We start from the raw sequence: 16,073 nt of genomic DNA, 5'->3' as shown, positions 1-16,073 counted from the left end.
CCCCGAGCAGCAGGACGCTTGGATCACTGACTGGCCCTGCCATCACTTCAGGGGACTGGACACGTGAACGGCAATAAAGCACCTATGCCTAGCTCACAATTCAGCATTTTCAATCCTATCACGGGCCACACATCTATTATTTACAGAAAGTATGTCACACAGGGAGGAACTTTTCAGCTTCTCTGAGAAATGAGCACACAGGACCTCCAAGGACTGGGTATTACTTATGGAAGGTGAGTGCATGAAGACCATTTCAGAGAACTCTAGTTTCTGAGCCCATGGTCTAATTCTCTCTTTCCACTGTAGAGACAAGATCTACCATAAAAATCAAAGCCATAATCACCATCAGGGTAGAAATTTTAAATAGACAGCCCCCATATTTCAAAGTGGTCACGTTTTCAAAGCTTATATAGCTCTTTCTAAATAGCTTTTCCCAATGGAAATGAAAACTATGACTTGAGGTAGCCTCGTCACAATGTCTAGCCTATCCCAATTTCTATTTCTAGTGATTACAAATAAAATACATCAGTTTTAAGTTTAGATTTTAGTGTTAATAGAGTGGAAGACATCTACTCATCTGTTAACACCTAAAAACTTAACAAGTTAGAACGAGATTCATAAACAGGCTTTACAAACTTTTATGTGTACAGTTGGGTATCACTTAGCAATAGGAATATCTTTTTGTTTTGCTTGTCTTTTTCAGACAGGGTCTCACTATGCAGTTCAGGCTGGCCTTGAGCTCACTTTGTAGCCCAGGCTGGTCTTGAGCTCACAACAATTCTCCTGTCTCAGCCTCCTGAGTGCTGGTATTACAAGCGTGCACCACTACACCCACTAGGAATATGTTTCTAAAAATGTATTCTTGGGTGATTTTGTTATAAGAACACCAGAGTTTACTTACACAAGCCTAGACAGTATAGCCTACTATACATATGTCATATACCCCTGTACATACAGCCATGATTGGGAGAAACACCATAATGCAGCATGTGACTCAACTTGACATTTTTCCAGGATAATCACAGTGTGCCCATGTAAGCTCAAACTGTTTATTGTTTCTTGAAATCACCTGCTGTAAGCAAGAAGCAAAGATATAAACAGAAACACTAGCTGCTGTGACAATGTACCTATGGAGCCCGGCACAGAGCTGTACAGGCAAACCCATGCAGTCTTGCTAGTGTAAAATATCTTCCCTTTTGTAGATCACCTCATTTTCAAGTGAATGGACTGATAAAGCTAATTACCTGTACTTGTGAAAGGTGTGGATACACTGTTCTACCCTTGTAGGAGTTATACTCTCTGTACTCTGTGATTCTCTTAGAAATTTAAAAGACCTAGAGCCTTTTAGTAACAATTTAAGTTTAATTAACTAACCCCATGCTTAAAAATAGAAGTCACTCTCCTAACAGATAAGCTCAGCATAAAATATGGACTGTCCATTTGTTTCAGGCTTTTAATAATAAAGGAGAAGAAGGCAAAAAAAAAAAAAAGGTAAAAGATAAAGTTCTCACAACACTGAGCTGCTATGAAGTTCACAGGTTCAATGAAGAAAGCAAATACAGAGACCTACTTTGAGGGAGAGTTTCATGTGGTCTTCTGAGACAAGGGAGGTCACGTTCTTACCTGAAAGTTATACATGCCAAAAAAAATCTTCTTAAGATTGTTTATACTTTTGCAGAAAAGAATTTTCTGTTAACTTCAGGAACGTGTGTATGTTTGTATGCTTAAAAATGTCCACGCACTTACATGCTAGTGGTGAGCCATCTACTTGCCCTGGGTACTGACACTGAAATTTTTCAGATATCCACAGACACTAACTGTCATCTCCAGGATTATCTACAGTCAGAAGGCATTCCAGTAAGAAAGGCAGTCGTTAGTGTACTTCTAAACATCAAAAGCAGTGTCTTTCCAACATTCACCAATATGTCTTCCATCTGATATTTGTTTGAAAGGGGAGAAGTTAAAATGTTCTTACCATCCAAGCTGTGACAAAGTCCCCCATCCAGGTCCCTACCGCAGCTAATTTCATGAAACTTTCATTGCGGATGCCCATATAGTCTGTAATGATATATGCTCTGTGGAGACAAACACACAAGACATTGCCTGGACTCAGAGAACCATCTAGTGAAAGCTTCCTGGTTCAGCAACACACAAAGGGATTTTCCATCACATTGCTTATATATTTGAAAAGCTGGGAAGAGCTCTGAGGGTGTCAGAGTCAGTTTCAGTTAGACACTGGAAGACTGACTGCAGCGCTAGCAATTACTGTGTAGGTTTCACATTTCAGCTGCAAGACCATCCACAGCTTTTGAAAATCAAACAAATACTCAGCAAAGGCAACATCTGAAGTTTACTCAACTAGGAGCAGAGCATAAATAAGTGCTGAATTAACTGAAAAGAGGAGACAAGAGCTCACAGGGTTCTAGGACTGGGAAGTCAGAACTACTAAAAAATTGCTGTCTAGCTTTAAGATATGGTATCGGATCTGAATAACATCAAGATTTGAAAAAAAATTTCACACAATGAATCACTGCAAAATTTGATTTAAAATGTGAGATTAAAATTAAAACTCAAATAACAGTCAGCAGAACAATCAATTTTGTCATTTTATTTTTCTATAACTAATTCTTATTTATGGTAATAACACCAACTCTTCACTACTCTATTCACGACTCAGAGAAAGGTTTAAAGACACAGCTGATCATTAAATGCCAATAAAAAAGCATGATATTATTATTAACCTTTTATTTTGCTTTCCAATTTTCTAATTTTTACTAATTAAGTGTTATTTTTCTCATTTTTCAATTTCTCTAAGAACACTGGGACTCAGATCAATAACACATAAGTAATAAATGGTTGCTCTGATTAACTTTCTCATTTTTTTAATTCTCAGTTTTATTCACTTTTTTACTTTAAATTCTGTTTCTTTTCTCAAAGAAAGAAAAAAGGAAGGGAATATATATATATATATATATATATATATATATATATATATGCACACACGATAGCTAAGATAATTGTACCACTAATTTTCATTGGTTATTAATGCTTCATTGTTAATGCTTAATTGCTTGATCAATTTTGCATGCTTATATCTGGTTATCTGAGCAACTACTCGGAAGATAACAACATATATATTTATATAAAACAACCATTGTTAATTTCCTATCATCTTGTTTTGAAATTCTGTATCTTTTTTAATTTTTTATTCTCTTTAAAATAAGAAAAATAAATTTATTCCGTTTCTTGTCTTTTTCTTTTGAGACAGGGTCTCACCTTGTAGTTCATGGGTGGACCTGAACTCTTTATGTAGTCCAAGCTGTCTTCAAACTCATGGCGATCCTCCTGCCTCCGCCTCCTGAGTATTGGCATTACCGGCATGCACCACTATGCCCAGTGCTTGATTCTTTGTAGGTTAATTTCTTAATAGCTAATGATATATTTGTTTTTTATTTACTAAAATTATAACAAGGCATACTTCTGAGTTCACTGAAAGGTAAACAATCCTTAATTCTATTTTTTATCCTGGAGTTATTTCAAATAGTTTTGTTACCCATATAATAAACAGATATCTAAGTATCTTTATTTAGCAAAAGCAAATAAAACTTCTTAAAACAATTATTTTTCCAACACTTCATTCACCTACCTTGAAAGGTCTATGTGAATGTGTCAAGGTCTCACTCCAAAACTTTGGATCTCTAACTGCATGGACTTCCGTCATGGCCCAAAGTAGTATAGCTATTATAAATCACGGGCTTACAATGAACTAATCTTCATATATTGCTGTTCACCTTAAAATACATTAGTTTGACTCCCACACTGGACTCTAAAAAAGTGAAACTGGAACTTCACATACAAAATGAATTTGAGGCGTGATGTAGAATTAAATTTTATTTGCTATGTACACTTTAAATACAGTGTCCCCATCAACTTTCATAAAAGTACAATGAAGTGTACTATTGTTTCACAGATACAGAATTAAAGTCCAGAGAGTTTTTGCAACTTGCTCAAGGGAATGATATGGCAGAGAGGATTAGAATTTAAACTTGATTGAGCTACATTCAATTTAGCCCAAATATAGGCACGTAACCATTATGCTGAATTTTCTCCTACAAATATTAGTGAAAATGTAGAAAACACAAATATCTCATTTGCCACCCAGTGTTTTAGCAGACAGTGAAAATCAGCGTTTATTTCCCTTGAAGGTAAATTATAACAAGGGGTGCCCAGTAGCATGCAGCAGCGTCAGCTCCTCAGAGCTGCAAACCACGAAGTGTTGGATTCCCCCTTGTTTTAGGCTCACCCATCCAAACAGCTTCTGCTTGAAAGTTCCCACGTTCTCTTGGACAGTTCGGTGCTCCTCCACTGAGCATCGTTATCACTGAAAAGCTCTTGGGAAGTGAAATCACTGTACTTTGGAATGTGCTCCGGTAACTGTCCAGCTCTTCCAATCACACCTATTTTGAAGAACTTGCTTAACTGTCCTCCCTATCCACTTTACCAGTGAGTTCTAGGATACAATAGGATGGAATGAAAATTGCAGGGTATATAAGTGGTGATAAAAGTATGAACAAATGGTAAAGCATTCTTTTATTTTAGTAACTAAGAGTAGAATGGACACACTCTCAGCAGATCAGTGAAGCAGCCTAGAAGAACTAAAAATCTAAATAATATACAAAATACACACCCACTCCTTCTGACAAATCTTAAAGTAATCAGAGAGTTGGTGAACCAATAAGGATTAGAAAAAACAAAATATCAAATTGGAGAGAACTGAGGAAAGTTTAGCTGATAAAACTATGTGTACCTTGTACCTTGTCTTTTATAACCCAATCAGGAAATATTAAACATTAATGGATATGCAAATCAAGGAACTAGTTCTTGAAAATATTATGACAAGTTTGCACGTTTAAAACTCTTCTTTATATCTAGCAAAAGCAGCAGTAACAACAACTAATCTTCATATGCTACCGTTCACTTTAAAATACAGTAGTTTGAATATCACACTGGACTCCACAAATGTGAAACTGTGCAACTTCACACACAAAATGATTTTGAGGAATGATTTAGAATTAAATTTTATTTGCTAGGAGGCACCACTAAAATTTTAGTTTTGTTCAATGATTTAGTTGATTATTTCATCTATTCATACATCTTCTGTTTTCATTTATACTTCAGCTGTTATTTCTACTATGCACAGACTTAGAAAACTTTGCAGATATAATAGTCTTCCAGGTAAATATCGACCACTGATACAACCTTTAACAATCTGGTGTGAATTTCCCCTTTGGCTTCAACTTCTTAGGCTCTTTATTTTTTCTTGATATTTCAGACTTACTTGTCAACTCCATAACAAACGTGTAGAAACTTCAATATACAAGATCTGTGAAAGGTTAATTTCCTAATGGAGCTTCACAAGAGCAACTAAAACTACTGCACCTAATGATATCCATGTGCTCAACGAATTAAACACACTATAACATGAATTAGTGAATAAAACTGTAATAGAACAAATCAGTCTTACAGATGAGTCCTGATCACTAAAAATAAGATTTCCAGTTCACATCAGTCTATCACTTACACCTAAGTGGTTACAGTTAATGCCAGGCACTTTAGTGGTTGATTTTCTGGAAGCTTAATAGGAGGTAGTAAACACTGATCACCAAACCAATATGGATTCATGCTTCAATAAAGATCCATCTGTGGCCAGCTGGATTCATAATGTCACAGCTGTCTCTCCCAGCCATGTTTGGGCAACATAAACAAGATTGGGGGAGGGGCTGAGGATTTAGCTCAGCGGCACAGCACCTGCCTGGCAAGTGCAAGGTCGTGAGTTCGATTCCTGGTACCAGAAAAAAAACAAAAAAAAACAAAAAAAAAACAAGATTGGGGGGCTTCACACACAAGTAAATCATGAGTAAGGAGTTGACTTGTATGATTAGAGACCTGCATTAAACACAAAGAAACTAACACAAAAGCGCTAAGTAGTCTTAACACATCGAGGTGAAAATTTGCCACTACAAAATGCCAAGAACTAAGCTTAGATCTCTTTATGTTTGTAATGAAATGATTAAGTCTTTAGTCACTCCGTAAACCTTATCCGAATAATCATATCTTCGTATTTGTGCTCAAATTTTCTAGTTATTTACTATTGAAAGATTTTCCTAGAACTCAGTATTACACATACCAGGCCAGACCTCAGATACAAAGATCTAGAGCAATAACTATGGGGATGTCAAAAATGCTGGAGACATATATTAAAAGTAGCCTGAAATGATCAAAATTGCTTCTAGACCCAGCAATGCTCCCTGATAAAGTGACCAACTCAAATTTCTCAACCTTCGCCATTGAGTCCCTCTAATTTCTGTAAGGAAGACATAGAAGACTGCTCTTCACTGACCAAGCCTATCCTGATTGTAATGTAGCCACCATACATCAACTCCTTATCCAATTTCAGCAAATTTCACCTGAGCTAGACAGAGAGACCGTAGTCTTACATCAATTGTGCCTCCTTCTTTACCGTCAATATTTGAATAATGACTAAGGTTACTTCTGAAAGGTTCTCTAGTCTATGCTGCTTTTCTGCCATCATCATCGTCAAGGTATTGATTCTGGCCATAATCATGCCTTATCTGAAATTAAACAACCTCCCATATTCATGTGACTGCTTACTCTCTTATTTATCTCCCTTACTATATATCATTGCCCTATAGCAACTTCTGGGGACACATTATACCCTATGGAGGAGCAGGAGCCCTGCAACCAGAAATTACTAGGTTTACAACTGCTATATGTTGAGTCTACAATGTTCCCAAAAGGCCTACATGCTAAAGGCTTGGTCTCTAGCACATGACAACATTGGGAGGTAATCTTTAACAGGTAGGCCTCATGGCAGATCGGCAGCTCATTGGAGATACGCCTCTCCTGGAGACACTGGGACCCAGCCCCTTCCTCTTCTCTTCCAGCTGCTCCTGCCCACGAGCTGAGCAGTTTTGCTCTGCCATGCACTGCTGCCAGGATGTGCTACCTCGCCACAGGCTCCCAAGCAAAGGGGTGAACCCACCATGAACTAAAACCTCCAAAACCGTGAACCACAATAAACGTTTTCTCTACTGGATCATACCGCTTTAAAATAATCCTTTAAATAGCACTAGATGTCAGTGCATCATTATGCCACTGCATAAGGTAGTACATCAGTTTGTCAGCATGAACAAGACATATAGCAAAACACACTTACAATATGCATATGAAAAAGTGGAAGGAAATTTGCTTCACTTCCCTTCAAATGAATCCTGCCAAACTACCTTTGTTGTCTGTACTTTAAAGTCAAAATTTAGACTTTCCCAAAGTTAAAAGTAATATACCTCAAGACTAATTTTAAAATTTCAGAATTTCTGTGATAATATACCACTTTCTTTCCTAGTTGAGTTTGGTTTTGGTCAGCATCACCAAAGTAAAGTCTACACTCTAATTTGATGTTCAAAATAAGCCTGTCTTCTACTTTCAATGAATTAAATAAACAACAAGCAGAACACTTCATATATCTTTACTAAAGTGATTTTTAAAATAACAGAAAGGACAAAATTTAATAATTCTGAGCTTGTTGCCAAGAGATCGCTAATAAATCTCCAGAAGAATCCAGACAAACACAAATTACCTAGAAGTCATTTTATATCAAACTTAATTACATCTTAATGGTAAATAATTTTCAATTTGTTAAGAACTAGTCAAATAAAATGTATATCATAAACTGCCATCAATTTTTATTATTGTAAAAGTGAATTACAAGATAAGCCAGAATGACATTAGCTAACCTACCCCTCATAAAATGATTCCTCTCTCGAAACCATTTAGAAAGACAGAAAATAGCTTCAAGATGGTGTTGCTGTTCAAAGTAGGACAAAATGCAAATTCAGTTTTAATGGCGATGCATTAATGAGGGTAAATATAAAAGGTCAAAATAGGTAAGAATAATGCAACAATCACTGGGACATAAATACAATAATCAAGTTTGTGTCAGAAATTAGAAATTGCCCACTGCGTATGATAAAAGAAAAAACCTGACAAATGAAATTGCTTTTCTATTTTCCACAAAATTTCAAATCCAAAGCATCAGCAATAAATATCTTTTCCCGGGGCTGGGGATTTAGCTCAGCGGCAAAAGCGCCTGCCTGGCAAGCGCAAGGTCGTGAGTTCGGTTCCCGGTACTGGAGAAAAACAAAACAACAACAATAAAAAAAATCCTTTCCCTTCTCTTGCTCCCTCTCCTTGTGGATGAACTGAATCATTTCTTATTCTCATCCCCATCTTTCAATGCTACTTCCCATTCACTGGTTCTGTTTTCTTGAAGAAATGTTAGGTTCCATTAAGGTGAAGATGGGAGAAAAGTATTGTGTTTTCACCCAGGAAACCTTGCACCGTGTCAGTTTATATTAGAGAAGCAGCTGTCGTTTCATACTGATATAGGGGAAAGAAACTCCCAACCTGCTACATGTCCGGTATGAGTCCACGTTCTCTAAAATCGAAGAATGAATTTTAGAAACAACGGTGGTTAGAGCAGAATATATTTACTGGGAGAAAGAAAGCTTCTGTCCAAAAGAGAGACAGAAGGGGGCCCTAATAGGTTGCCAAGGAACCTGTCCTTTTTTTTTTTTTTTTTGAGACAGGGTCTCACTATGCAGTCCAGACTGGCCTTGAGCTTCCTTGGTAGCCCAGGCTGGTCTTGAACTCCCAAGTGCTGGGATTACAGGCATGCACCACCATGCCTGGCACGAACCTGTCTTTTCCAGGGATTTTTATAGAGCAAAACCATGACGTGCAGTGAGTCCAAGGTGGGAAATTAAAAGGTGGGCATGAGGTGGGACAGTAAGATTATGAGCATAATTTCTCAGGCAAAAAATGATTAAACTGGGATCAAATGGGGAAGTGAGTCACGTAGGAAGGGAGAGGGGGCAGAAATACAGAACAGGGGCTTTTCCTGTAGTGGGCTGGGTTACTGGCTCTTCCTGGCTTCTTCAAGGTGATGGACACCTACTTAGAATATCGATCACTGATGTTTATCCTTAGGAAATATTCGGGTGCACTCATGACATCTTTTGTCTCGAGGTGCTTGTCTCTCCCACAGGTGCAAGGTATCTGGTCTTCTGCAAGGCTCCTTCCAGGGCCTGGCCCTATCTGACTGCCTATACTATTTCATCTAACTTAGCTGCCTATAACATTATTTATATATTCATTGAAAAAATAATTACATACTGCTATCTCACTATGTGCTAGGCCATCAGCCTGATACTTGTAAACTTACAAATTTCCAAGAAAAAACAAACAGCACCCCACAGCTCGTGGTCACTTCCAGGATTATCATTCTTCCATTTCTTTTCTATTAATTTCCTCCTGTCTAAATCACCATTCTCCAATCTGCAGAGTCAAACGCAAAGCTAGCAAAGGCAATGTACAATGATATCTCACATTGCTGCTCTTCTATTACAGTATTCTCTTCTCTGGTAACTTAGAACCAAGATGGAAAATGGAGGAAGAGGGCAAGGGAGAGAGAGAGGGAGAAGGAGAGGAAGACATGGACAGGGAAGGGGAGAGGGAAGGGTAAAGACAGGGAGAGGCAGAGGACAAGGAAGAGGGGGGAGGGACGGGGGGAGAAGGGGAGGAGGAAGGAGGACTTGGGGCAGAGGAAAAGGGCAGGGAGGCTCAGAGGGGAAGGAAGGGGAAAGAAGAGGAAGGAAGGATGGAGGGGAAGAGAGAGGGGGAGGCAGAAAATTTCAAAGAGATCACATGAAAAACAGCCTAGTGATGACTAGTAACCACATTTCACCCCCTGTGAACTGGAGAACAAACTCTGCAGCCACAGAGAACGAAAGGGGGTTATGGACCAAGGGAAGCATCCAGAGGCACTGGTTCATGCGAAGCAGGAAAGAAGGAGAGAACACGGGAGGTCGGGGAGGTAAGTTCCACGCGGCCTGCATTCCTGCAGCCTGGATTTCCAGGCCCACTGCTGTTACTAGTGGGCAATCTCAGCCTTGCTGTCCTCTCTCTGCTCTTGAGCTTGACCGAGCTTCTGTTCCCCATGATAGGTTCTGTCAACCACCAGCAAAGAAAGGTGCTGGAGTCTGAGAACGCAATATTGAATGTTTCGCTCAATTTTAAGAATACAACAACCCTTTCATCCCTTCAGAGAGGAAGTCCACTAATTGCCCTGCGAGAAAGAGTCAGCAGTGTAGCTGGTTTCCAAATTACTGCAAACAAGAACAAGAATAAATGTACGTGCGCCTACTCTTCACGGCACTGCCTGAGGCAAGAGAGAGATTTGTGCTTAAACGTTCATGGACTGTTTATAGAAATTTTATAAGGGTGCTAAAATTTGGAGTAACACTCTCCTCCTCAGTTTAAATATATATATATACATTTCTTCACATATATATGTATATACATATACTATATATGTACACACATCCATATATATATATACACATATATGTTCCAATCTGTTGGGGTGTACCTCCATTTGGAGATATGTGGGGTAATGATGAGAAATGTCAAGTGAGTGACAAAGAGAAAGGAAAGGGCTGTGCATGGGTCCTGGAAAGCGCTATCCTGGCTTCAACCATCAGATAGGCGTCGCTCCCCATGGAGCTCTTCCATGTAAACAGCTCACCAGGCAGGTCTAGAGGGGACTCGGTGGAATGAGAAATTGCATTTTTCTCCTTCAGAATCTATTAAAACAATCAAATCCAAATAAATAATAGAATAAATCTGCAGAGTAGAAGAGATGACAGCCATGAAAACTCTAAGAAAGTATTCAAAAGCAGACTGAAGAATGGTGCTGGTCATGGTCCCAGCTTCTGTGTGGGGACTGCCTGTGGGGTGTGCATTGGGAGAAGGGCGCAATCCTGCTTCTGGATTCCACAGTGCTCAGGGACTGGAGGCTCAGGGAGAAAGAACCGACTCCCACGTGGGAGGATCGGTGGAAATTCTGCTTGAGTTGTTGGGCCACGAAGTCCCTGATCCAGCCCACAAAACCAGAAACATGGCAAAATGTAACCTAGGACTTTCACCCCACCTAGTTTATATTAGCTCATACGGGAGATTTGCTATCTAAAGACATTCAAGCAGAGAATGAAGAACATGTGAAAAGGTGTGTGTGTGCGTGTGCGTGCGTGTGCGTGTGTGTGTATGTGTGAGAGAGAGAGACAAATACATAAAATTGAGAGTCCCACCACTTACCATACAGTTTGGGTGGAAGACAGAAATTTTATCTCAAAAAAAATAGAAAGGACCAGCCCTACCCACAAGAAGTCTCATTAACAATTGAAGGTGAAATGCCCAAATTCTCACAACCGTAAGCTCCCTCCCCTGACTCTCATCCATTAATAAACCATCCACGAACAAAAAATATTCCAATCATCTCTTTATTGCCCACTCTCAGATTTGAATAGACCTCAGATATTGCCATATATTTTAAGGAAATCTTGAGCATGGAGGAGTTTCAAAACTAAATAAAACTAAGGAACTCAGAAGAAAAAGACAATACAAAAAGCCAAGAAAAAGTGCGAGGACAGAATAAATATATTTCTAAGACCTGCAAAGTCAACAGTCAAATACACGCTTTTTATATAAAATCACCTAAAACAAAGGCTACACAAGGGATGATAGTAAAACAGTAGGAAAGATAACACACAAGCAATAACAATAGGAAATCTAGTGTAGTTGTATTAAGTTTAAAAAGCAAATGTTGCTATAGATTAAGAGGGATCCTTCCCAGGGGAAAAAAAAGTTTCAATTAATCAAAATATATAAATTAAATTGAATCAGAAAATGGCAAGGAAAATAAATAAATTCATATAGAAACTGTGAAATAGGAATGCTTTTCAATAACCCATGGAATAAGTTGATGAAAAAAAAACCAAGGGTGTGAATGAAGGTATTAACAAGCTTTATGTACTGGAGATATATAGGACAATTCATGAACACAAATGATCCTATGAAAAGACAGTACATTGGGCCGGGGATACAGCTCAGTGGCACAAGCGCCTGCCTGGCAAGCGCAAGGTCCTGAGTTGGATTCCCCGTACCAAAAAAAAAGACACTACATTGACCACTGTCTGACCACTGTACCAAGTCTGATCAAAATATAAAAAAAGAAGGTGCAAATATCAGAAATGAAAATGGAGGCATTGCTACAGATCCTGTAGCGAGCGATTAAGCAGATAAGGGTGGACATGAAGGAACCATATGCCACTAAACATGAAAATTTGGATGTGATTAGTATATTTCTAGAAAAGCATTTAGGAGTTACAAAATGTACACAGAAATAAAGTGGAATAAAAATAGATCTGTAACTATTCACAAAGTTTAATCTATAATTAGAAACTTCCCCCACAAGAAAATCTAAGACCAGCTGTGAATGTGGGCACCAAGAGAAATGTAGAGGAGAGCCTATAGCCTCGTTATCTATATCAGCCTGGAGCTGGAAGCAACCCCGTCTACCAACAGAAGAATGGATAAGTATATTATGGCACAGTTTTACAATGGAGGCTACTTAACAATGAAAATGAACAAATTACTAGTATACACAGCCTGAATGGATTTCAGAAACTGTTATACAAAAGAAGCCTGACAAAAAATAGAACATATTGTGTGATTACAAATATATAAAGCTCAGAAACAGGCAAAACTAAACTATAATAAAGCATTATAAGTGGAAAAACTATGAAGCAAAGCACGAAAGTGAATGGCCTGGAAAATGAGATGGTGGTTGCTCTGGGAGGAGGAAGAAGTTTGTTATCAGAAAATTCAACCACAGGCATTCTGAAATGCTAGAAACCTTCTTTCATTTAACGTGAACAGTGATACGTAGAGGAAGGGGTAGTCAGTCACTTAATAATGTCTTGTAAAATCCACAGATTAAGCTGTACGTGGGTACTGTATATGCTTTTATGTCAGTATTCTATTTCTTCTTTTTAAAAAAAGTACATAAAAAAGAACCTTTTAGCATCATTGAGGTTCTGGAAATGGTAGCTTTTATTATCACTGTATGGGGAAAATATTGGAATAATAAAAGTTCAGCACAGGTTCTAGGAAGAATTATTTTTACAGTGGATTACACGATGTCATCTCCATGACAGTAGTGAAAGGACAACAGGGGATTCCTGAAGTGTGATCCAGGCTCTGCCTACTGAAACAGGGCACTTACTAAGATATCCTGCCTAAAGGAGAAGGGAAGAGAATAATAAATGATAAAGTTAAAAACTAATGGTGTACTAAGGGCATTAAGGGCCTAAGTATAACTTAGCCCCTACTTTAAAGTCTATGGACAATTCACAGCTGGAAATTATGCGGTGCAGCATTTAAACATCTTTCTGCTGTTCAGCTGAGCATGGTTCTTGATATCTCCTAAAAGAAAACTCGCAGTATACTTTCAAACAGGGCTACCATTTCTTGCATACCTTAACAATGAATAAGGTAGAAATTGAGACAGTTGTCATTGGAAAGACCCATAAAATTTGTATCTACTTCATTTATTTTAAGGGGTAAAGTAGGAAGTCACCTCAAAGCAATGCGGTCTTATTCCCATGAACAGTGACTTGGGTCATGCAGCAGCACTTCCCTGGGTGGAGATAGGTTAGTCACTGGGGAAGGGAAATGGAAGAGTGCAATAAATTTCTGTGACTAGCAAATCTCTCCAAGATTCCTGCTACACGGAGCTGATCAATGGGAGGAAACAGGTTGATCTGCCCCAGAGGTGGGAAGGAGGGAGGCCTGTTGAGGAGGACCCAATTGAGGCCCAGTGGGAAGGAAGAAGGATGGGGCCACTCTAAGGACCACAGAGCAGTAGGTGGCCAAGTTGCTGACTAAGGGGCCTACTGACCATGGGGCAAGAAGGAAAGCCGTTTCCAGCATCTGGGATAATTAATGGAAGCCCTTTTCAGCTCAACCATTCTAGGCTAGGCTACCAACATGGTTTACGCAGGGTCTGGGCTGGGCAGGGCAGGGCATTGCTGGTTGGTGGACAGAAGTCCATGCACCTGTGCAGGAATAAGCTCCAATTGTGAGCCCACGCATTAGAAGCAGAAAGGCACAGATGGCGTAACCTTTCTTTGGCTGTTATTTGGGAAGCAGACTCGGTAACCGCATATTGGACCAAGGAAGGCGCTGCTTCAGGTTGACCAGATGCATAAAACTTCAAAAGGGATATTGGATTCTGTGCTAGTCAGCTTTCCAGTTTGGGAACACAACGCCCAACATCCACAATTTAAAGGAGGTGAGGTTTACTTTGGCTCATAGCTTTGGGAAATTCAGTCCATGGTACGCCAGCTCTAAAGCAGAAACACCACAGCGTAACGGTGTGGCAGAGCAAAGACGCTAGTTCCTGCAGCCAGTTAGCAATGACAGGGAAAGTACCATAGAGAATGGGGCAAGGGACCAGGTACAGTACTCAAAGTTGCACCTCTACGACTACTCTATCTTCCTCCAATATCCTGGGTGGGTTCCCAGCCAAATATCCTGAGTGGGTTCCCAGCCAATCAAACGGTCACATCCAGCTTCATCTTCAGACTTTGTGATACATAATCCAGCTAGAGCTTCAAGGCTTTAATTAGAAAGATTACACCATCTCAATCTGAATTTTTACTTTTATTTTGTTTTTTTTGTTTTGTTTTGTTTTTCGTTTTTTCTTTCGGTACCAGGAATTGAACTCACAACCTTGCGCTTGCCAGGCAGGCGCTTTGTTGCTGAGCTAAATCCCCAGGCCTTTTATTTTTATTTTGTAAAGTAGCCGTACCACCAACATACAATGGCAGAGACTTCTGCACAATCTGATTAAAACTGCTTGGCATGTATATTATGTCCCACAAATACTGACAGCACAGGTTTGGGATAATAATGAAAGGTTTGTCTGGGAATTTTTCTTCAGGCAATTCAGGTACAAGGAGCTTAGGGACATACCCAGCCCAGGAGCACTAGCCACTCTGAATGCCTCCCAGCCATCTGCATCTTAACATAAAGGCAGCTGCATATTCCTAGAGAGGGCCAGCTATTTAGTCATTGTTTTAACTATGTTGCTTGAACACTTCCTATATTCCAGGAACTGCATTAGGTGCTGGGAATACCAAAATGAATAAGACATGGCCATTACCATTTAGCAAATGAAAGAAGGGCCTGCAAGCAAAGCCAAGAGCCCGCCTGGAAAATGCTCTAGGCAGAGGGTTTGGGGAGGGTATAAAAGATCAAAGCTGCCTGATTCCTACAGTGTGTAGAGGAGAAGCAAAAAAGGCCTCACAGAGGAGAGCAGAGGAGGGCAAGAGTGTTTAAGTGGAAGGCAGTAGATGTCCAGAGGCAAAGAGGGTCTAAAAGAGGATAAATCCGAAAGGGACGATAGATAATGTGAAAGGGAAAGAAACTGCCCAAAAGGAAAGAACAACTGGGATGAGGGAAAGGAGAAAAGAAAGAAAGGGGGAAATATGTCTATATATACACATATATGCACACAGGATAGCTGAGATAACTGTATTGCTGATTTCTATTTGATTATTGAAAGGAATAGCTAATGCTTAAATTTTTTGACCAATTTTGCATGCTTATATCTGGTAATCTGAACAATTCATTTGAAGGCAACAACATGCAATGTAACAACCATGTTGAATTCCTATCATCTTGTTTTGTGAAATTCTGTATTGTTTCTAATGTTTTTCTTCATTACTTTTTATTCTCTTTAAAATAAACAAAATTTTTTTTTTTTTTAAAAAAAAAGAAGGATATCACAGCCTGAAGTGTTGGCAGCTGTGGGCACTTGTGGAAAACACAGTGAGACAGGGTAGGTGGCTCCCGCCAGGGGACCCTGCCTTACCCAGTGCATGCTTCTAAAAGCACTCATAGAAACGGAAACATCAGAAGAACAAGCCCCACTCCCTTAGCCCATTATCTATGTCATCTTTACAGTTCTTCTCATTTAAGCTCTACCAGTCAAGGTTCTCCAGAGAAATAGAACCAGCAAGCAGGTGATAATGACCATCTAAATAATAGACAGGGAGGGAGGGAGCGAGGGAGGGAGGGATGGATGGGTGGAT

General features: G+C 39.3%; 1 protein-coding gene across 2 annotated transcripts in view; it reads right to left on the bottom strand.

Moving 5' to 3' along the window:
* Tmem117 (transmembrane protein 117) overlaps positions 1-16,073 on the bottom strand; it is a gene marked incomplete at its 5' end in the record, with an annotated part of 469,529 nt that overhangs the window by 223,419 nt on the left and 230,037 nt on the right. Inside the window, 1 exon segment of one of the 2 annotated variants that reach the window (XM_005406589.2) lies at positions 1,976-2,075. Within the exon segment in view, the coding sequence (XP_005406646.1) occupies positions 1,976-2,075 (100 nt within the window). 2 annotated transcript variants of the gene reach the window in all.

The sequence above is a fragment of the Chinchilla lanigera genome, unplaced genomic scaffold (genome assembly GCF_000276665.1).
Source record: "Chinchilla lanigera isolate Chin_1 unplaced genomic scaffold, ChiLan1.0 scaffold00099, whole genome shotgun sequence".
NCBI lineage: Eukaryota > Metazoa > Chordata > Mammalia > Rodentia > Chinchillidae > Chinchilla > Chinchilla lanigera.
Note: the sequence above shows the minus strand (reverse complement) of the source record. Positions and strands in the feature narration are given on the sequence as shown.